Source organism: Salarias fasciatus, chromosome 19, assembly GCF_902148845.1.
Source record: "Salarias fasciatus chromosome 19, fSalaFa1.1, whole genome shotgun sequence".
Lineage (NCBI taxonomy): Eukaryota > Metazoa > Chordata > Actinopteri > Blenniiformes > Blenniidae > Salarias > Salarias fasciatus.
This window is the reverse complement of record NC_043763.1, coordinates 25,100,804-25,123,068: the sequence shown is the minus strand read 5'-3', so window position 1 is coordinate 25,123,068 and position 22,265 is coordinate 25,100,804. Positions and strand designations below refer to the sequence as shown.

At 49.7% G+C, this 22,265-nt stretch overlaps 1 protein-coding gene across 1 annotated transcript in view; it reads left to right on the top strand.

Moving 5' to 3' along the window:
* The window catches only part of fgfr3 (fibroblast growth factor receptor 3), a 74,892-nt gene extending 52,851 nt beyond the window's left edge, over window positions 1-22,041 (top strand). Inside the window, 15 exon segments of the mRNA XM_030116672.1 lie at window positions 4,229-4,352; window positions 4,507-4,697; window positions 9,004-9,148; window positions 9,721-9,893; window positions 12,369-12,514; window positions 12,691-12,812; window positions 12,902-12,940; window positions 12,943-13,008; window positions 13,087-13,143; window positions 13,146-13,276; window positions 14,443-14,565; window positions 16,214-16,284; window positions 19,085-19,222; window positions 19,295-19,400; window positions 19,489-22,041. Of these exon segments, the coding sequence (XP_029972532.1) occupies window positions 4,229-4,352; window positions 4,507-4,697; window positions 9,004-9,148; window positions 9,721-9,893; window positions 12,369-12,514; window positions 12,691-12,812; window positions 12,902-12,940; window positions 12,943-13,008; window positions 13,087-13,143; window positions 13,146-13,276; window positions 14,443-14,565; window positions 16,214-16,284; window positions 19,085-19,222; window positions 19,295-19,400; window positions 19,489-19,641 (1,785 nt within the window). The 3' untranslated portion in view covers window positions 19,642-22,041.
* Window positions 22,042-22,265: the final 224 nt, after the last annotated feature.

The window sequence follows — 22,265 nt, the reverse complement described above, 5'->3', positions numbered from 1 at the left end:
CTTTGTGGCTCATTGGCACAAAGGAAATCAGATTCCAGCAGAGCGACGTGTCGAGGCTCTGTCCGCCGCCCCGGACCGCTGCGGCGAGGCGCCCTCCGGAGGGCGGGGCCCGGAGGTCAAAGTTCGGCGCTGTATTGAGCCGTCAGATGGAGGTGGGCGTGTGCGGCGCTCCCATTCAAGCCGCCTCTTTGTGTGTGTTCTGAACACCAGCGGGACCGAGGTCGACAATGTAATTGTGCTTCGCTCCGCATTTAGCTGATTTTTCAATCCCTGTTTTGACGTGTTTCCAGCGCCCGGCGCTTAAACTGGCTCCACACGGCTACTTTTTAAGACTTTAAGCAGTTTAAATCCTTGTTTTTCCAGTCCGGATTGCGAGTCTCTGTGGGCCGCGGAGGAATTTCTACACTTTGCAAGATTGTTTTGGCCTCCTTTTAAATTCAGCCCTGAAACGCTCCTTGTGTTTCTCCCCTCTGTCCTCTTATCCAACACGCAGTGGGTATCAGAAGACAGATTATCCTATTTGTTTGAGTTTTGAACTCTGGCACGTTCAGGTTTTCGTCGTCTTCTCCTCGCCGTTGACGCAGAGCCAACGCAGGCCGTCGTTTCCGGCGTTGGAAGCGGCGTCTCTCAGTTTCCCGCCTCCTCTGCATGTCAGATCGACGGTAGCCCGGATCCGGGCCGCCGGTCCGCCCCGACATCTCATAAATCCTGCTAACTGGCCCCGCCGGTTCTGACAGGGCCATTTTGCGAGGAGAAGACGGAGGCTTTGCTCTATAAAGGGAACGCCGCTTCCTGTGTTTTCTCAGACGACTGCTCCGCTGCAAGAAATGGCTGCCGGAGTCGTTTGAGCCTGCGGTGGGAGTTCACAGCGAAATGCGCCTTCTGCCAACAAAATGAGCTAGCATCACTGTTTTCCATGGCAAGCTGTGCAAAACACAGAAATATCCTAAAATAACTCAATTACATTGTCTGGAGACGTTTCCCCGCCAGCAAACACACTCCGGCCTCCTCCTCGCCGGCCGCTCGCTGGTCTCACGCCTCCGTCACACACATTTTACAGCGTGGAAGCGCCGGTCCATTCCCAGGGCCTGCGGAGGCCCGGACATCCAAGCCCTAAAACCTTTAAAACCCTCGTATGACTCTCACCTAAGCCGCTTAATAGTTTAATTCTGCCTGGAATCTGGCGTGATTGGAATGGATGGGATTATCACGTTTGGGGACTCGAGCCGCCGCGTCGGCAGAGGTTAGCCAGAGTCACGCCGCCAAGCCGGGCGCCACGTACACAGGAATTAATTAAGAGCAGCGCGGGAGGAGGCTCCGGGAAAACACTCAAAGTTATCATTTCCACACAACGGGCAGCGAGTGTGTGTGGGTGTGGAAGAGCGGCGGCGTGACGACTGAGGTGGAAACGTCCGTCCGTCTTCTGCACCGCGTTCATCCACCGGGGCTGACCGGGCTGACCGGGGCTGACCGGGCCAGCGAGTTTCTCTCCCTCAGCTGGAACCTCGTTTCTGATGCTCGGTGTTTCATCGTGTTCTTATTGCGCCTGATATTGATAAATGTGCAACACGGCATGCGACCGCGTTCAGACTGCTGACATTCAGAGCCTGTTTACATGACGGCGTTTCTACTGGAGACGCTTCGTTTTGGCTTTTTTTGTTTCAGGAAAGTTTTTGCAATTACAGTACAGAGTTTTTGAAAATGATGTCCGTTTCCGTGGAAACAAGATATGTACTCTGCAAAAACTACAAAAATTCAAAATTTTGCCAAGTTGATCAGTCTTGTTTTCAGTCAAAATGTCTCATCTCACTTGATTTAAGATCAATTTAAGATAGAGACTTATTTGTTCATTTAAAATTCTTATATCAAGATTCTCTTTTTAAGTAAAATTGTCTTGCTGCATGGACAGATAATTTAATCAGTTTTAAGAGCGATTCTCTTAATTTGGTGTTGACATCGTGTATTTGGGCGAACCTTTTCTGCAGTATTAGCGTGTTCTCTCTAAAACTATGAAGTCCAGCAGAATAGGGACCAGGACCAGGATAAAACCTGGACCTGGAGTCTTTCGGAAAACACTGTTCTTGTCCGTGGACTGAACATGTGCAGTAGCTGAAAAGTTGCGTTTTTCCCTGTTTCCATGGAGACGCAGTCAGTTGCGTTTCAGTGACGAATGGAAACATGAATATCTCCAGTTCAGTGCAAACCTTTGCAAAGTAAGAACAACTTTCAGAAAAGTGAAAGCTTTGTGAAAGTGCAGAGCAGGAGTGTGCGAACGTTCTTTCCCAGGATTCTCCGTCGCCTCAAAGTCTTTTTATGAAACGAAAACCAGAACGGAGCCATAGCTTTGATTACAGTCTGGTTCTTGTTCTGTTGGTGGTCTTGGCCTCGCAAATCATCATCCCAGCTCATATTTTACCACCTCGTGGCCCCCCCCCCCGGGTTCAGCTCGGCCACCGCCGCCGCAGCACAAGGCGTCACTCATCCGCCATGAGAGCCGCCATTGACGGGGGTCTGACTGGGAGGGCAGACGGGGCGGAGCCGGCCGCCCTGCCAGCGCAGAGCGCCGCCTGCTCTGTTTCCACGAACTCGCCGACACGCAGGCATAATATTTACACTCCGGCAGGATTTTCCACCAACGTCTCCAAAACACAGAGTCAGGCAGTGTGTGAGTGTGTGAGACGCAGGAGGAGGAGGAGGAGTGTGTGACCAACGTGTATACGTGTGTGTAATTTATATACTGTATTATGATGTGTGTGGTGTTGTGTGTGTGTGTGTGTGTGTGTGTGTGCGTGCGTGCGTGTCCACGGCTGGCCGCTCGCCCAGATGCCTTGTTGGGGTTAAATGTTGGTGAAACTCGGCTTTGGCACATTTTTCCTGTGCAGTGATGTGAAGTGTTCCAGGGTGAGAAAAGCCTCTTTGTTGACGTCATCCTCGCCGCCGCCGCCGCCGCCGCGCCCCGCCGGTAACTGACCGTTCTGCAGGAGTTCAGTCCGCAGCGTCTGCTGCAACGTTTCCACTTAAAACTGGAGGTTTTCCCTCCCGGAACGACGACACTTCTGCTTCTCTGTTCTCACCTCGCTGTGCCGACTCACTGCTGCCCCTCCTCCTCCTCCTCCTCCTCCCTCCCTCCTCCTCTCCTCCTCCTCCTCCTCCTCCTCTTCCTCCCCTCCTCTTCCTCCTCCTCCTCCTCCTCCTCCTCCTCCTCCTCCTCCTTCCACTCCTCCTCTCCTCCTCCTCCTCCTCTTCCTCCTCCTCTTCTTCTCCTCCTCCTCTCTTCTCCTCCTCCTCCTCTTCTCCTCCTCCTCCTCCTCTTCCTCCTCAGTCTGTCAGGTTAGAATCCGTCTGCCGCTGCCGTTGAGCCACACCTGCTTTGAATTCTGACAGTTTCGCCCTCGTCTCTCCGGGGATGGATCCTTCTAAAACCTCGTCTGAAGAGAAGAAGAATCTTTCAGACAGGATCCTGTCCACTTCCTAATCCCCCATGATGCACCACTCAACCCTACAGGATTCATGATCCCTCCTCTGCCTCTGATTGGCTCCTAAATTCACTGATTTGGTTGGTTAAGGTCTGTTTTCCGAGGACTGAGCCAGAGGAAGAGGAGGACTCATGAAACCAGCAATTACCGACTGATCAGTTAAACTGAAATTATGAGAGGATGAGCAAACTGTTTGGATGAATTTCCACTTCATGGAGTCGTCGGGTTTATAAAGAGGGGTGTTTCTGGAAAAAAAATAAGCATTTATCTTCTTCTCCAGGGACCAATTCTCCACTGTCCAAACACATTACCTCCAGTCGGTCGATTAAAAAAAAGGGCTAAACTCACATCGTTCTGCTCCTTCTGGTCTTGATTGGACCTCAGCAGTGAAACAGTCAGCTCCTGCCCGGTTCCTTTCACCCAGAACGTCCTCATGTTTCCCCGCCTCAGTTGTCGGCGCTCTGCTGCAGACGTGTCGCCTTCAGGTTGCTCCTTGGAGCAGAAAAGGTGAGGATCTGAGCTGATAGGACGGGGTCGGTGCTGGTGTCCAGCCTGCAGCTGCAGCTCTTATTGATCCAGAGGTTTGCGCTGTGATCTGGACACGATGCAGAAACAGCATCGTGTCTCCGCCGCTCTCTGACGCCCGTTTCACGGTTTTGGGACATTTCTGACTCTTTATCTTGACAGAAGCTTTTATCGCGTCCGAACCCCGCTGTGGTGATTTACAGGTGTTGTTTCTGTCTCGTCTGCAGCTCCGACACCAGCAGTACAGCCTGGTGATGGAGAGCGCCGTGCCCTCCGACCGGGGGAACTACACCTGCGTGGTGCAGAACAAGCACGGCACCATCAGCCACACCTACCAGCTGGACGTTTTAGGTAAAGCTCCTGCTTCTGGGTGAATCACACAGCTTCAGAGCCACCACAGCTTCTTAACTGGGAGGGAAAAACGAGTTTCTGCATTGATTTGCTTCCTTCCCGTCGTCTTGCTGGATTCGTGCTCACGGCTTCGTCTCGCCGCCGTCTTCTCCAGAGCGGTCGCCTCACCGGCCCATCCTGCAGGCCGGGCTGCCGGCCAATCAGACGGTGGTGGTGGGCAGCGACGTGGAGTTTCACTGCAAGGTCTACAGCGACGCCCAGCCGCACATCCAGTGGCTCAAACACATCGAGGTCAACGGCAGCCGCTACGGCCCCGACGGCGTGCCCTACGTCAACATCCTGAAGGTGAGTCCCACCCGCCCGGACCTCCGGATCGACCGGAGCATCCAGGGGACGGTCCGCAGGGCGATTAGCTTCATGCTGTCGCTTTAAGTCAGTGTGGCGAGTAACGCACCTGTACTTCCTGTTTCCTGTGTTTAGAGGTGAAATGATCTTTATCATTTTAGGAGTCATATTTTCGCCCACAGAGGCTGATGTTCATGTTCCCACAGCTTCACACACACTCCCGTGTAAACCTCTGCAGGGAGTGAAGCTAACGATGCTCGTTTGACTGACAGTTAGCGCCGCCGTCTCTCCTGACTGGATCCTAAAATCTGCTTCCCGCTCAGAGAACATTGTTGATTCGAGCCCTCGCTGCCGTCTTAAGTCTGACATATTGAGGAAACGCCGTCTGGTCTTTCTTTTGTTTCTTCGTTCGCTCCCCTGGTGGTTAATTGTCTCTGAACTTTGCTTATTGAGTTTTCTCCCAAACAGCACAGAACAAACGACATATCGAGCATCAGTTCACCTGAAAAGGAAAATGTCAGAACAAAACAAACAAAGAAACAAATAATGGGCAGAGAAAAGGCACAAATCCACGTTAAAGGTCATCTTCGAAAGGTCGGAGGTGAACGCTGCGTGTTGCTGCTTTTCTGTCGGAGGAGGAAACTCGTCTGAATCTCCTGGATCTGAACATCGAAGACGATCGAACTGTCAAACCATCTGCATGACGAGCGCACGATCCTGATGAGAATCTGAGCGATCCTTTCACGTGACCACGTTTCGCAACGCAAACGAAGGTTTTCCGTTTTCACTGGAATCGCCGTGTGAGCGATGCTTAGCGCTCGTCCCGCTGCTGTCCGAGGAGGGTTCCAGTCCCCGGCGATGAACGGGTGAATGAACACACCGGGAAGGCGTCGGATCGTGAGGGGTCTGGTCACATGACCAGGCTGCTTCAGAGCGGAGGAGAAAACAGGCGAAGCCGACATGGAGAGGAAGACTCCCGTCGAAGGCGGGGAGAATAAAAAAAACAAACCAGGAGCTTTTACGTTTGGCCGCTGTTGAAAAAAACCAACATCTGGTTTGGACTAAGTTAACTGCAGCGGTGGCGGCGGGCGGCGCTCACCGCCGCCGCCGCCGCCGCCGCCTTAGATGTGCTGCGTCGGAGAGGCCGGGGCGACGAGCGGCCTGAAAAAAAAAACCATGGAAAGAGTGAGTGGAGCGGCGGGAAGGGCGCCGTCAGCAGGGAGAGAGCGAGGCCAGAGATTGAATCTGAAGTGGAGGACGAGGACGAGCGGCGACGCCGAGCTGGAGATCGCAATCCGGCGGCGAGTGGGAGGAGGAAGGAGCCGCTTCCCGCCGTCTGCCTCGATGGATGCTCCACTCGAAGCGCAGCAATGACTCGAAAATGAGAAAAGGCGGAGCGGAGGGGGCTCGCGGGCGGCGCTGGAACAACAGCCTTCAGCCACAGACTCGACTAAAGACCCTTCAAACTCAATTTAATCCATCGCTCGTGATTCATCTGATCGGAGAGCGAACAGAGTCACACAAACCCATTTCCACAGTGAGATGATCGCTGGAGTTCTCAGACTATTCAAGTCACCATGATTCACGTGTTATATTGGTCTCACATATTTCACTTCGTGCTGTTTCTGCTTCACAAGACCCGGTCACTGATTATCAGATGATTTCATTTTCTTCTGATTTGGCTTTCAGCTGTGTTTTCTCTCAGCTCCTCGATGCAGAGGCAGCAGGACGACCTTCGCTCTCTCCACTTCCTGAGTTCGTTAACAGGTCGAATCAGCCAAAGTGAGAATGAAACGCTGGATTTAAATGGAGCTCTGTTTACATCCGAGGGGCGGGATGAAATCCAGGCTTCAGCCTGAATAGAAGAATCCAGAGAGTCAGGATTCAGAAATGAAACGTTAATCAGGTCGTAAATAATCCGTACGGCTTCAGAGTGGTCATTAACGACGAGCTGGAAGAGCAACGACTGCAGATTAATGACAGAGAAGATGAAAACTAAAAGCTCTAAAAATATGAAAAACAGGAGAAGAAAGAAGGAGGAGGGAAAAGCAGCCTGTCGGCCAGACCGCGACTCCACGCTCTATTTTCATCCACCACATAATTGAAACAGTATTTATGCTCTCTCTCTCTCTCTCTCTCCTCTCTCTCTCTCTCTCTCTCTCTCTCTCTCCTCTCTCTCTCTCTCTCTCTCTCTCTCTCCCTCCCTCCAGTCTGTCCTCTAGAGTTAAATACAGCTGATGATGGAGGGATGGGATGTGAAGGAGTCGAGGAGATTTTCTTTTTTGGGAGAAATGCCTGAATCTTTCTTTTGATGCCTGGAAAAGAGTTAAGGACGAGCGGCTCGCCCTGCTGCTGGGGGGTGGAGGAGGAGGGGGGGGGGGTGGAGGGGTGGAGGGAGGGTGGAGGGAGGGGTGGAGGGAGTGGGGAGGCAGGCGCGTCTGGCGCTCTCACTCCGTGTTCATTAAACATCCATAAAATGTGTGTTTTCTCTGTGGTGTGTTTAATTACTCAGCGGCGGTGTGTGTTTGTTAGCGTGTGTGTGTGTGTGTTCACACACACTTCTTTAATCCACCAACACACAGCGTGCATCAGCCACAGGAGTGTGACGAGCCGGCAGCGTTCAGACTCAGAGGAGAAGATTTCCGGAACGCCTCGTGTACGTGTGCAAGCTCTGGTCCTGGTCCTGGTCCTGGTCCTGGTCCTGATCCTGGTCCTGGTGCTGGTCCTGGTCCTGATCCTGATCCTGGTCCTGGTCCTGATCCTGGTCCTGGTCCTGGTCCTGGTCCTCCACAGCCATTTAAAACAGTTGTGCTCAGTCGATGGACAGTAACGTCTTTCAGGAGTTTCCATCCAGTTAAAAAAAGTTCTGAGACGTTCTCGCGCTTTATTCAGAAAGAAGAATCCCTCCTTTCAGCTGCGTTTGCCTCATTTCACTCACTCATGATCGCCAGATGTTCCTTCAAATGTGATAATTGCAGCGATGGAGTCACTTTCTTCTCAGCGGCTGCGTCTGACAGGATCTGATCCAGTTCAGTCTGAAGCTTCTGGAGCTCATCAGGATCTCGTCGCAGCTCTGGATGCAGCGACTGAACGTTCTGGAAGAAAAGAGAGACCTGCAGGATATTCTGACATTAACGTGAATCATTACGGTGCTCCTCTTTTCTTTCTTTCTCTTGGTTGAGCTTCAATAACTGAGTCAGATCATCTGTACACCGCTGTCTCCCTGTTCACTCACAAAAGTTTTACGTTTCCACGGCAACGGCAGAAACTCTGAAAATGACGTAGTTATCCAGAGCGGCCACTAGTGGGTGCTGGAGGGAAGCGCTGTCCCTCTACTGACCATATTGGCGCCTCCAGCAGGCCGGTTTCGGGCCGCGGGCCTCGTGTTTGGCTGCCGGAGCTCACTGCGCCTCTCGATCTCCCTCCGCAGAGTGTGGTCAGTAAACAGACCGAGACCCACAGTCAGTTGAAACTGTCCAACGTGACAGAGAGCGACGGCGGCAAGTTCACCTGCCGAGCCACCAACTTTGTAGGGAAGTCAGAACGATCCTTCTGGCTTCAGGTTCGCAGAGCAGGTAACCCCCCCCCCCTCCCTCCTCCTCTCTGCAGAGGCCTCGGGGTGCGCTTGGTGGCTTGCTAACAGGGCAAAGACACACACACACACACACACACACACACACACACACTCCACTGCTGTTCTTATAACAATCATCCATTTTAACTCAGAGTGCCACTTTGTCTTCCCCTCCGATCAATAACAAACACGACTGCAGCATTAATTAGAAAAGTATCTTTCTCTCTCTCACCACACACACACACACACACCAACACATACCTGTATTGATTTACCTGCAGTGCATTAGTCTGTGTTATTAATGTTCTCATATCAAAGCTTTGCAGCACGACTCTGACTGATAACTGAGTCTGATGTCAGTGTTCATTACTGAGGAGCAGAGAACGACTCCACCTACTCCTCCACCTTCTCCTCCACCTACTCTCTCTCCCCCCCCGGGCTCCAGATCAGATCCCTGAGGTTCTCCCTCGCCACAGTTTCAGGCGATCAGCAGATTGTTGCTTTGCCGTCCATTGTCCCGTCCTGAATGTGTCTTTGGCCTCCGGGTGAAGCAGCACGCCTCTCTGCAGCTTGGTGACGGTGCCGCTCGCTGCTTTCGCGGTGTTGGTGGTGGAGCTGTCCGCAGAAGACGGACGTCTGGGTTCCTTTCCCTCACACGGGTTGTTTGGTGTTTCATGCTCTCTCTCTCTCTCTCTCTCCCTCCTCCCTCCTTCCTCTCCTCCCTCTCCACAGACTGCTGGTATTAACACCACAGATAAGGAGCTGGAGGTCCTCTTGTTGACCAATGTGTCTTTTGAGGATGCGGGCGAGTACACTTGCCTGGCGGGGAACTCTATCGGCTATGCTTACCACTCTGCTTGGCTGACGGTGCTTCCAGGTACATCCGCCCGCCGCCGCCGCCGCCGCCGCCGCCGGGCCTCCTCACTCGCTCCTCCATCACTTCTTATATCTCACTTCCTCTTGATTTTAACTCAACTTGTTCATGTTTTGCTCAGCAGCACATCCTGCAGCCTAATTAGGTTAGAGAGTCGTTAACAGAGTGGAAGTATGCAGTGTGTGTGTGTGTGTGTGTGTGTGTGTGTGTGTGTGTGTGTGTGTGTGTGTGTGTTGTGTGTGTGTGCGCTGATGCCCATCCTACACCGAAAGAGGTTTTTTTAATCAGAGCAGATCATCTGATTAAATGTCTCCAGGCAGTGTCGAGTCGTTTTCTGTGTTCGCGTTTCGAGACAATAATCGCCTCCCCGGGGAGGAGAAGCGAATCGCAGGTGCAATTACCTGCTGCAGCACGAAGAAACAAAAAACAAACTACAAGCTGATTGCCTGAGCTGCCTCCACCCTGAAGGAGAACACCCTTCAGATCATCTGCTGCTGAGCAAAACTACAGGTCGACGTGCAAAGCCGCCCCAAAAGACGTGAATTTTAAGTATTTTCTCCACTTTTCCCAAACAGTGAGCCCGGAGAAGGAGGACTACTACGCCGACATCCTGATCTACGTGACGGGCTGCGTGCTCTTCATCCTGGCCGTGGTCATCGTCGTCCTCTGCCGCATGAGGATGACCACGCAGAAGACCCTGCCCACGCCGCCCGTCCAGAAACTGTACAAGTTCCCCCTCAAGAGACAGGTAACAGAAAGTAGATACAAGATTCGGACAAGCCTTTCCCCTCTCTCTCTCCGTCTGCGTCCAGTCCGGTGGAATCCGCTGATTCCGTTCAGTTAAAACCTGCATTTCACTCGGTTTTAAAGTCTTTTGACTCCCGTATCTGCATTTCTGTTTGATGAATGAATGAATCTTTAAATGAGACCGTAGGACAGGGGTGTTCAACCTGCGGCTCTGGAGCCACATGTGGCTCTTCAGTCCCTCTGAAGCGGCTCCACGAAGCTTTCACAGCATGAAACGTGAATGGACTTAAACTTGTTTTATTATAGCTACACACCACAGTCCTGTGCAGAATGATTCATCACTCTCAGTTCAAAAGGGATTCAAATAAAGGTTCAAGTAAAATTAGGAAAAATAAATATGTTTGGAAAAAAGCCTGTAAAACTGCTTGAAAGGATCTAAAATGGTTTAAACTGATAAAGTTTTGAAATTGTCAACGAAAAATACTTGAAAATAGGAGTAAAACTGTTAAAATCAAGTATAAAAATAAAATTTAATAAAATGTTCACTACTTTGAACCCTAACTAATCATAAATACATAATTATTTTATTTTCATGTGAATCAAACTATATATGATGCTTCCTGAGCTGCTTTTGCCTCAATTTAAAGGTTAAATGTTCTTTATGGCACCAGAACAACTGGACTTGGCTGAAAGTCACTAAAATGGCTCTTTTGGTCATAAAGGTTGCAGAACCCTGCCGCAGGAGAACGTTCTCGCCGTTCTCCTCGCCGCTCGCCGTGTTATTAGCGATCCGTCTCCTCAGCTTATATAACCTTGGCAGAGTTCTCCTCACCCCGGCCCCAGCATAAATAAATAAATAGTCAGGTTCTGGTGCGCCTTCCCCCCGTCCCGCTGTTCTGTGACGCTCTGCGGACGCTGGAAGGCATCACCCCCTGACATGTGTTCACATTTATCTTGGAGCGGATTCAGCTCGGGGATATTATGCCCTCCTGCCACTGTCAGTGTTCGTTTTAGATTTCACTCCGGCTGTAACGGACACTTTCTCCTCCGTTTGGAGAGACGCTCGATCGGAGCAGCTGCAGCCCCCCTCTGTTACTCATCCGTCCCTCCGGCGGGTCCGCGGGCCACGGGTTGGACACCGCGTTGGACCCCGCCCTGCCGGACTCCCGCCGTGTGGCCGCTCTGCTCGTTCCAGCCTCATAATTGAAGGGTGCTGCTGAAGGAGTTCTTGGCTTCCTGGAAGTGGAGCGGGCGGTTCTGTGGAGAGCCGCTGCAGCCGTGAAAAGCTCTGAAAACACGCATTTCTCCGGTTATATAAAGAGGCGGAGCGAGGTTATATTGAGAGCAGCTCCTCTAATTGTTGCCTCTGTGCTGCAGCGGCTCTGTACGGAGCAGCAGACCTCTTATTGCATTCTTCTGTAATCTTTGCTTCGTTTTTGTAAAGCTAATCTCCCGGTTCTCTCCTTTCTTTTTCATAACTCTGAGTAAATCTCCTGTAAACCTCCTGGCATGTTCTATCAGATATTACTTTTCATGCCTCTGAAATTGCGCTCGGGCCTTTTTTTTTTTCTTCCTTCTTTCTTTCTTTCTTTTTTGAGCTTCACGGCATTTTTCTCATTTTCCTGCAGTGGAGGGTTCTGGTAAGTGAAGCTGTTTGATTCAGGACCTGAAGGGCCGGAGCTGACAGACACAAGCAGTCCTATCGGCCCGGGTCCCCACCGTCCCCCAGCAGTCAGATGAATGGTGGCAGGAATGGCGCCTGCGGCGGCAGGACGGCCGTTCTGGAAATGGAGGCTGTTGATGGATGCAGACGTCCGTCTCCGCTCGGCCTCCTCGCCGCCCATTCGTCTTTGTTAGCTCCCGTTTCCTCCGCCGGACGGAAAAGTCACCGCTGGTGGCGCAAGGCGGCCATTTTTTTTTTCCCTCAAATCTCATTTTGAACCCTGTTATTTCTCTCAAGATGTTCGATTTACTCCCTGAAAACTGGATTCTAGTTGTGTATATTTGTTTCTACGTGTTTACAGTTTCATCCTCTGACTCTCGTCAGTGAGTCGATTTCAACATAATTTCTTTGATGAATATATGTCAAGTTAAACTTGGTTGTAACTACATTCCTGCCTTCAGAGAGCTAAAACATTGCTTCCAGACGAGAAGTTCCATTTTCTGTTTTTTTCCAAATTATTCAGAGGCAACTTTACATATCAAAACATATCGGTACATACCGTCACTGACCACTAGATGTCACTGCTTGACAACAGAACGCTGCTACAGCAAAGCAGAAAATCCTCCATGACTGCTGGATTTAATTCAACAGAGGAAAAAATGCCCAAAAAATGGTAAAATGTACAAAAAAATAGTAGTACCAAATGTTGACATTCGATAGTTTAATTCTGACATTTCCGTCTGTGTTTTTCTGCTGCCCTGGTCGTTGGACCCTTTCAGAGACGATAACAGTTTGTTCTTTGCACCCAAGCAGGTGTCCTTGGATTCCAACTCCTCCATGAACTCCAACACGCCGCTGGTCCGGATCGCCCGCCTCTCGTCCAGCGACGGGCCCATGCTGGCCAACGTCTCGGAGCTGGAGCTGCCCTCCGACCCCAAGTGGGAGTTCCCCAGGACGAGGTGGGGAGAAGGAGTGGAACGGCGGCAGATCTCAGATAACAGATCCTGTTCGGCATCGTCAGGCTGTGAAAACATGTTTAGCTCATTAGCTTCACTGATGGTCATTAGCTTTGTTAGCATCTCCAGTGTTAGCGCCAGTAGTTGATTGGTCCGTCGGGACGGCTTTGTGTCTCCAGGCTGACTCTGGGCAAACCGCTGGGCGAAGGCTGCTTCGGGCAGGTGGTGATGGCCGAGGCCGTCGGCATCGACAAGGAGAAGCCCAACAAGCCGCTCACCGTGGCTGTGAAGATGCTGAAAGGTTGGTGGGGCCGAGACCTGGACCTGGACCGGGACCGACCCAGCAGAGGGGGGTGTGGGGCTCGCTCACAGTCTTTCCTTTCCTTCCAGATGACGCCACCGATAAGGATCTGTCGGACCTGGTCGGAGATGGAGGATGAAGATGATCGGGAAGCACAAAAACATCATCAACCTGCTGGGAGCGTGCACGCAGGACGGTGAGCGCCGGAGGCCGAGGGCGAGCCCGGACCCGGACCCAGACCCAGACCTGGACTCACCGCCTCTGTCTGTCCCAGGTCCCCTCTACGTGCTGGTGGAGTACGCCTCCAAAGGCAACCTGAGGGAGTACCTCCGCGCCGCCGCCCGCCGGGGATGGACTACTCCTTCGACACCTGCAAGATCCCCGACGAGCAGCTGACCTTCAAGGACCTGGTGTCCTGCGCCTACCAGGTGGCCCGGGGCATGGAGTACCTGGCCTCGCAGAAGGTTCGAGCCCCTCAGCCTCAGCGGGTCAACTGACAGGAGAGACAGAGGAAGACGTGACGGTTCTGACCGTTCTACTGGTCGTGATCACACCCAGGAGTCAATCAGCTCCTTTTTTAATCTGCTTTTATTTATGATGTTTAATTAAACCAAGGCCAGAGAACTCTTCCTACAGTCAGTTCAACTATTACTGAAATGATTCATGTTGATTTATATAATATGCTTTCAATTTAAATTACGTGATGATTTAATGTAGATTTTAAATGGAATGAGAGGTCAGCTGAAGGGATTATCGACCAGTGATTTTAATCAATTTCACTTTATTTATTAGTTTGATAGTTCATTAGTCTTTGGATTCAAATTAGTTGTTAATTTTTTATTGTCTCTAAGTCAATATTATTGATTTTAAATTGATAACACTTTTTTTTACATGTCATTAAAATCAGTTCCAATAACCTTGAGAATTAGTTTATTACTAAATTTCAAAAGCTTTGCTCAAATGTGATGATTTTTTTGGGGTTAAAATCGAGAGTTTATTAAATCTGATTTTAATTTATTTTGTTTATCGATCCTACAGTGATCTTTTGTTGGGGGCATTAATGGATCAGAGTTCAGTTGTTTTGATAAACTGAGACCAACAAACTCTTCCCTGATTATTGAAATGTAGATTAATGGAGTTTCTTGTTTTACGATGAAGTGAAAATACAAACAAAAACGTTTTCTGTGAAGAAGCCAATGGAAAGAGACTTCAGGTTAATTTTGGGTTGTTTTAATTAAAAATGTTAGGAGTTTTAAAGTTGACTCACAATTCTTCAGCCAGATATAGAAGTAACATCTTTTCTTATTTTTTTTTTTTATTTTCTGGATCGTTTTATTGCATATCAAGTCCCTCTATGAACAAACGGAGTCAAAAAGTCACCAAAAACTCTGTGAAAACATTCAGATTACAGGGAACGAGGAGTTTTCTGAGAGCTGTGAAGACAGAGGTCAGAGGGATTATTGGGATTAATGAGGCGACCGGTGAAGTTTTAAGGAGGGAAAAGGAGTCGAAGTTTGAGGCAGTTGTCCCGGGGTTTCTGTGTGTGTGTGTGTGTGTGTGTGTGTGTGTGGATGCTGCTGGCTGCCTCGAGTGTGTGTTTAATGTGTGTGTGTGTTCCTCGTCCTCTCAGTGCATCCACAGAGACCTGGCGGCCCGGAACGTCCTGGTGACGGAGGACAACGTGATGAAGATCGCAGACTTCGGTCTGGCCAGAGACGTGCACAACATCGACTACTACAAAAAGACCACCAACGTGAGTCCGCCGGGCTTTTCCCGCTTCCAGGAGCCGTTTTCAGTGTGTTTTTCAATGTCACTGGCAGAACGGAGGATAAATCATTCAGCAGACTGAAACTTTTCTTTAAAACACTTTCTGTTTTAAAAGAAATGGAAATTTTAACTAAATGATGACAAAGTGGAAGCCTGAATGCTTTAATGAGCATTCATACTTCCTCTCACTTCTTTTATCTATTTGTATCGATGAAGTTTTCTTCATTCGAATCCAGTCTGTTAAGCCAGATGTTTAGATGTTCGCCTCCTCGTCTCTCTGCACTGATCCACAGTATCTGGTATCTCTTCATTCATCCAGTAACCATGTGGTCACTTCCAGATTTCTCCACTTTTCACCCTCACAACTTCACATTATAGAACAGACCTTCTGCAGGATTCTCAACATGTGCTGATTTGAATCAGAAAAACACTTTTATTTAAGGTGTTTGAAGAAATTAATTGAGAAATTCATCCTGTTTGTTAAACTTAAAGCATTTCTGGTCATTTTTTACACTTTTCCAACACATTTTAATCCATGTAAATAACTAGTGATGAGGTTTTTTTAGATGACTTAAAAAACGTAGGTTTTGAAATATTCTTTCACTTATTGACTCATTTAGGAAGTGAGAATTTCTACACAGCTTTGTTACATTCATGACTTTAGAGTCACTGCATTAAAAACCCGATTAAATAGTAATGTTATGTGATAAAATCTGTCTGTGGGAGAAAGAAGAATATTACTACTGATAGTTAAAATGACAAACATTTCTGTTTCATTTCATTTATCAGTTGAGACTAATTTCCTGGGAAATTTTGATTCTAACAGGAAAATGACTTCTTCTGTAGCAGTTTTAATTTAGAGCAGTTAAAGGAAGAAGGAGAAGCTGAAAGTGACCAAAGTTCACCCCATTAAGATGAACAGCATTGAAATGCTTGTTTTTCAAACTTATAAATCTGTAAAAGGGTGGATTCTGACTTTTTCACTGTACTCAAGAGAATAAGGAGGAACCCCGGTCTGAGTCCCGGATGGACCAACTGGTTTAGTCTGTGGATCAGGATACAGTGGTTCTCACAGTTTGTTTCAGTGTGTTAGTTATTTGCTACAGTGTTACAGTGTGTTTTTTACAGTTGTTAGTGTGTTTGTTGCAGTGTGTTTGTTACAGATTGTTAGTGTTTGTGTGTTTGCTACAGTTTATTAGTTTGTTTCAGTGTGTCTGTTACAGTGTGATTGTTGCAGTGTGTGTGTTTGCTACAGTTTGTTACAGTGTGTTTTTACAGTGTGTTTGTTACAGTTTGTTACAGTTGTTGTTACAGTTTGTTAGTGTTTGTTACAGTGTTTTGTTACAGTTTGTTAGTGTGTTTGTTACAGTGTGTTTGCTACAGTTGTTAGTTTGTTACAGTGTGTCTGTTACAGTGTGATTGTTAGTTTGCTACAGTGTTACAGTGTGATTGTTACAGTGTGTCAGTGTGTGTGTTTGCTACAGTTTGTTACAGTTGTGTTTGTTTCAGTTGTGTTGTCCGGTATGAAGCCTCCAGCAGACTCTGGTCTCTTCCAGTCATCCTGGTTTCTGTGTTCTGAGCGGTTCTGAGCGGTTCTGAGCGGTTCTGCTGACGCGGCGGTTCTTGTCTTCCAGGGCCGCCTGCCGGTGAAGTGGATGGCGCCGGAGGCTCTGTTCGACCGGGTCTACACGCACCAGAGCGACGTGTGAGTCTCGCATGCCGGCCGTCCGCTCATGTGGAGCGTCGGCAGGAATCCGGGTGTTGAAACATCCTGACCGAGCCCGTTAGCATCAAGCGTGTGTGAATATGAAACGGCGGCGTTCCCTTTCCGAGTGTCTCCGCCGGCCGGATAATCCCGAGCTCCGCATTCCTGCCTCCGTTTGTTCTTTAATCTCCCAACACGACATCAGAGACGCAGCGCGTCCCGGACGTCTCGCTGCTGTTTTATCAGGACAAATCCCCCCCGGCCCGGGACCCGGGGGACCGGGGGACATGAGGGGATGGGGGACAGGAGGGGACATGGGGGGACAGGAGGGGACGGGGGGACATGAGGGGACATGGGGGGACATGGATTCACCACTAGGCATTTCTCATCCATCACATTTCAGAAGAATCACACAAACACCTCCTGCCCTCCACCCAGACAGCTTCAGGCCAAAAGTCACCAGGCAGTCGTTCTTCCAGTAGCAGTCATGTGACCCCCCCCCTTCACTGCCCCTCACCCCCCCCCCTGACTTCACTGCACTCCCACTGCCCCCCCCCCCTTCACTGCCCCCCACCCCCACCCCCTGACACTTCACTGCCCCCCCCCCCCCCCCATCAGACGCCGAGCCCCGAGCACAGTGGTCCAAACCAAACACCAGCAACTGTCAACACCGGCTGGCCGTGTGATTCCAGCCGACTGGGAACCAGAATCAGGTTCTGTTATTTCAGCAGGTCTGGATGACTGAGTCAGTGCTGCTGCCAGGGATCCTCCTGCTGCTGCTCGTCCTCGTCCTCTTCCTCCTCCTCCTCCTCCTGGCTTTCTCTTAGGGCCCGTTCACACGGCAGCCACTGAAAATGAAAACACCAACCCTCCTCAGTGTTTTTGGGGCCGGTTTACACGACAGCGATGCTCGAAGCCTCTGGAAACACAACTTTTTTAAAACACACTGAATCCATCGCCGTGTGGTCGACCTCACTGAAGGAGACGTTGACGCGACTCAGGACACTGAAAAAGACCAACACGAGAAAGCAAGGCAGTGTCAGGGCCACATGCTGGAGACGTCTTCAGATCTGTTTCACCCTGAAGTCAAGGTGTCTCCACAAGTCGAGGACGTCTCCACTAGTCGAGGACGTCTGCACAACGCAGCCAGTCAGTCGCCGTGGGTCTCGGTCAGTTTGCACGACTGATGGAAACACTCCTCTCAGTCGTTGGAACCAAACAGGAGCACAGCAGACTCCACCATTTCCAGTTGTAGACTTGATGAGAGGTGGAGTCTATGTTGCTCTGCTTGGACTGGTTTGAGGACTGCTGATTGAGTTCATTTCTCTTCAAGTGAAAGTGGAGAAACCAGAAACCAGGTGATGCTGCAGTAAAACACTGACTCTTCACGCAGAAGGAGCAGCTGGAGAGCTGCTGGCGCCTGCCGCCTCCTGCGCTGGAGCTGCTCACAGGTTGAGCGGTTATCATCCGGTTGGGAGGAGCTAAAGAGAACCAGCCTCAGCTGCTGAGCTGTGTGGATTTGGTTCTCAGTTTTGTCCAGTTATGTCGCGTTCCTCGGCTCATGGCATGTTAAATGACTTTAAATCCATCTTAGTTCAGATTCCACTTTCAGAGACCAGTCTCATCCTGAGTGGGCTCCGTCGGTTAAATGGGCATGACTTTAAGTAAAAATTTTGTTTGTTTGTTTTTTCATTTTTGTGCAGGGTATATAAGATGAAGATGTTTCTATTTCACAAAAAACTGACAACTTCAGAAATCCACCTCTACAACAAACGGCTGTCCACCGTGAGCAGCAGCAGGCAGACTGACTGAAACACTTCTTCCCGTTGATCCCTGAAGGAAACGGCGTCACTGACTTGACAAACGTTGCTTTCCGGCTGTATTTGTCAGCCATGTCGGGTGTGATGCTGTCGGTGTTTTTCCAGCCCCCCTGGCCCCCACCCTACCCCTGACAGCGGGGTTTAGGCTGGTTCAAGAGCAACCCGGTAGTTTTCATGGCAGCATCACCGAGATCTCAGCTCCAATCTCAGTGTGGAGTTTCTGTTCTGAAAAATAAAAGTCAAGGTTTTCTTTGAAGATTTTAAATGAATTAAGATCAACGCAGCGAACAGATTATCGGCTGTGAAAAGCAGAAACAGAATGTTAGATTCCAGAGAAGCCGAGGCGGCGCTGTGGTGCAGTGGTTTGCTCTCTCATTAGGACAATGGAGATTGAACCTGTTCTGACCCCAAACAGCTGATTTGTGGCGTCATGGTGACGATGAGTCTCGGCTGTCAGGTTGAGTTTCACCTGTTTTCTCTTGATGAAAACTCTTGTTTCGTTGATGATTGAACCACTGGATGTGGTCTGGATATTGACATTGATCCGTAGCTGCAAATAATTCAAAATTAGCAGCTTGATTAAGTAAACTGAGATGTTTTGGGAGATTAAAGAGACATTTTGAAAAGCAAACTGTATTTTTCATAGTGTTCTATTCGCTGCTGGGGCTTCAACCCTGGTCCGTCCAGAGTAACGCCGATATCCTCTAGCGAGTGTTTTCCTGACAGGTTGATCAATTCCTCCTGCCTCATCTCATCAGTCACTGACTAAACCTATCGCTCCGCTCGCTCCGCTCGTCTCGTCACAGGTAGAAAAACCGTCTTATTGGTTTTCTTCGCTCCAGATTGAGGGAAAAGATGCTGATTTCTGCGCACATTGACCGTCTGTCGGAGACGATGAGAGAATGATTTAAAATCAGTGGGACGGACGAGGGTCTGACCTCACCTGCTGTGTGTGTGTGTGTGTGTGTGTGTGTGTGCAGGTGGTCTTACGGGGTGCTGCTGTGGGAGATCTTCACGCTGGGCGGCTCGCCGTACCCCGGGATCCCGGTGGAGGAGCTCTTCAAGCTGCTGAAGGAGGGCCACCGCATGGACAAGCCGGCCAACTGCACCCTGGAGCTGTAGGTGACGCCGAAGCCAGACGGCGAGCCGAAGAGGCGCGGCGCCGCTAAACCCTCATGCTCGACTTGCAGGTACATGATCATGCGGGAGTGCTGGCACGCCGTGCCGTCGCAGCGGCCGACCTTCAGACAGCTGGTGGAAGACCACGACCGGGTTTTATCCATGACCTCCACAGACGTGAGTCGGGATCGCCGTTTCACCTTCAGACGCGGCGCCGTGCGGCGGCGAGCGTCCTGTCTGACGGCTTCTGTCTGATCCCCGACAGGAGTACCTGGACCTGTCGGTGCCCTTCGAGCAGTACTCCCCCACCTGCCAGGACTCCGGCAGCACCTGCTCCTCCGTGGACGACTCCGTCTTCGCCCACGACCCGCTGCCCGACGAGCCCTGCCTCCCCAAAGCGCCGCCGGCAACGGCGTGATCAGGACATAGAGCCCGGCCCGGGGGGGGCGGGGGCCCGGGGGGGCGGGACATCCGGACCGCTCTGCAATACTTCCACGGCTCCTCGACTCGCCTCTCCAGCAGACTCCGGGAACGTTGAAGGATTATCTGTTTTTGAACCATGTTTTTTCTTGTTGTTCTGCTTTTCAGAAGTGAAATCTATTTTTGTACTCGGGCCAGTCTTTTGTTACGGACAATCTGAGGGTGAAGCCATTCCGTGCCTACTGGGATTAAACCCCTCCGGGCGGATTATCGGGGAGGCGGCGGCCTCCGATGGGCGTGTCGTCTGTCTCCTGTCACCTGCGTAGAGAACGCCACGGCGGCAGAGACGAACCGGCTCCGGGGTCCGGTTCTTCGGCAGAGCGGACGACACAAGCGTTCACTCATTCACTCATTTCACCCCCGAACAGCCGTTTGGCGATAATCATGGAGCCGACGTTTCAGGGCCATTAAGAACACTTCGGCTTGGAGGGTTATGTTTTTTTTTTTTTTGTTGTTTTTTTTTGTATCTAGAAAAGTGATTTATTGTAAATACATAAATATGTATGATATTGCTCCGTGTTGTACGAAAAACACAAAGGTTACGTTTTTTAAGATATTGTTTTAGGATGGAAGCAGTCTAGAAGACACTGTCGCCGACGTGTAAAACATTAATCAGAAAAGGTTTATTTGAATAATTAACGTGTATATTTGTAAAGATATTTATAGACTTAACACGTGGTTCTTAAGTTGGAAAGCTCTAGTTTAGGATTTTAGTACTGTACGCAAAGATTTCTATTCTTTTTTTTTTTGTAACTTATTTACATCAGAACATTATTTTCAGACTCCTGGTTTTTGATCCATGTTTTTTTTTTTTTTTACTCTGTTTGTTTACACTTATTAGAAATAAGAATGTACGACAGACAGGAAGATGAAACTTTTATTTTCTTTTTTTCGGAGACGTTCGACGTTCGGCGTGAACGGTTTGCAATATCAAAGCAACGATTAACTCTTGCTGGGCAAGAAATAGCAGCGCTTGAGACCTTTTCAGTGCGACTGAAGTACTTAAAGCACCAGCGACGACGAGCCGCGAACCATAGGAAGCCTTCAGAAGGAAGCCGGCGTTGAGGAGGCTCCACCGGTCGAACCGTCGTTCTGTCCGGTGACCTCTGCAGAGGTCGCGCCGAGATTCAGGATTAAACACAGATTTTTCAGTTAAATTTACCTTAGAAAATTAGCAGTGAAAAAAAATTCTGAAAAGTCAAACAACGCCAACATTCGAATTAGGATTTTAGGAAGAAGAGAATTGGTGAATTACAGTTCCCAGCATGCTTTGGCTTGAAATGCAAGATCAAACTGATTGAGCGTTTCTCTGCTGCAGTGCATGCTGGGAATTAGAGTCCAGCTGCCAAATTCATTATTGAACAAAACCTTTGAGTCATCCAAAATAGGGTTTTCGAATTCCCAGCATGCACCTGCAGGTCTGAAGCCACGGCTCAACGCGGCGGCGGCCCGGACAGCGAGCGTTTGTCTTCCCGCGCTTCTGAAGGCTTCGTCCTCTTAACTCCTAAAGGTCACAGGGTCGACGCGACGACCAGACGCGAGCACAGAGCGCTTGTGTTCACCGTCACGTGGACGGAAACGGCGGCAGAAACGCCGTCCTGCCCGGACGCTCCAGATGTTATCGCTGCTCTATTAGTATTAATACTGAAATGAAGGCGGGCTGAGCGGCTTCACGCCGCGCTGCCAAAAAGACAAAGCTATATATACCGTCGAGACGTGTGAGTGTGTCTGAGGAGGCTCTGAAGTCTGCGCCGAGCCTTCTCGGAGTGTTTCTTTGTGTTGAGAAAAGTGCCAAATTAGTCTTAAAAGTCTATTTCACCGAGTTCTCGTCACGTCTCTGAACCAAATGCTGCACTGAGGAATGTTGCCTGTGCAGGGGAGGATCATTGGATTGATCCACATGTTTATATATGCAGTCCTGTCTCCAGCTGACCCCCAAAAGGAAGCATCAAGCATTTAACCGTCTGGTTATCGACTGAAATCCCCTCGGTACTCAAAGTACTCAACATGTGGAAATCCGGTGATTCGCTGTTCCCACACTGGTGAATTTGATCAGTCGTATCAGATTAAGTCTGTTTTCACAGAAAAAAAACCAACTAATGCTCCTCCTCAGAACTGTGAGGCCCCGTTTACGCCGCGACGCTTCCAGTGAAAACGCATCGTTTTCCCGTTTTCCTTCTGGAAACGCCGCAGTTTTCTCTGGAAGTCGCTCCAAACGGCCACAAAGTTTCTGCTTTCGGTACGAATTTTTCCCAAAACTGTAAAAGTGCCTGAAAAAAAAAAAAAAAAAATCAAATATAAAGGCGATCGGATCATTTGAATGTAAAAGAAAAAGCAATTAGAAACGTAGTTTTCAGTAGAAGCAGGGGAAATAACGATTAGCCTGATTGTTTAGTTGTTTTTTTTCTGGCACTTGTGTGAAGGCTGGACGGACGGAGGCCGCTTTGTTTTATTTATTCCTCCATGCTGGGTAAAAGCTTTCCCTATGGTGAGAGCATTTTTATTCACCGCTGTCTGCTTTTCACTGTCGTCGTCATTAAAAGAGCCAGAAGGAGGTGGAGA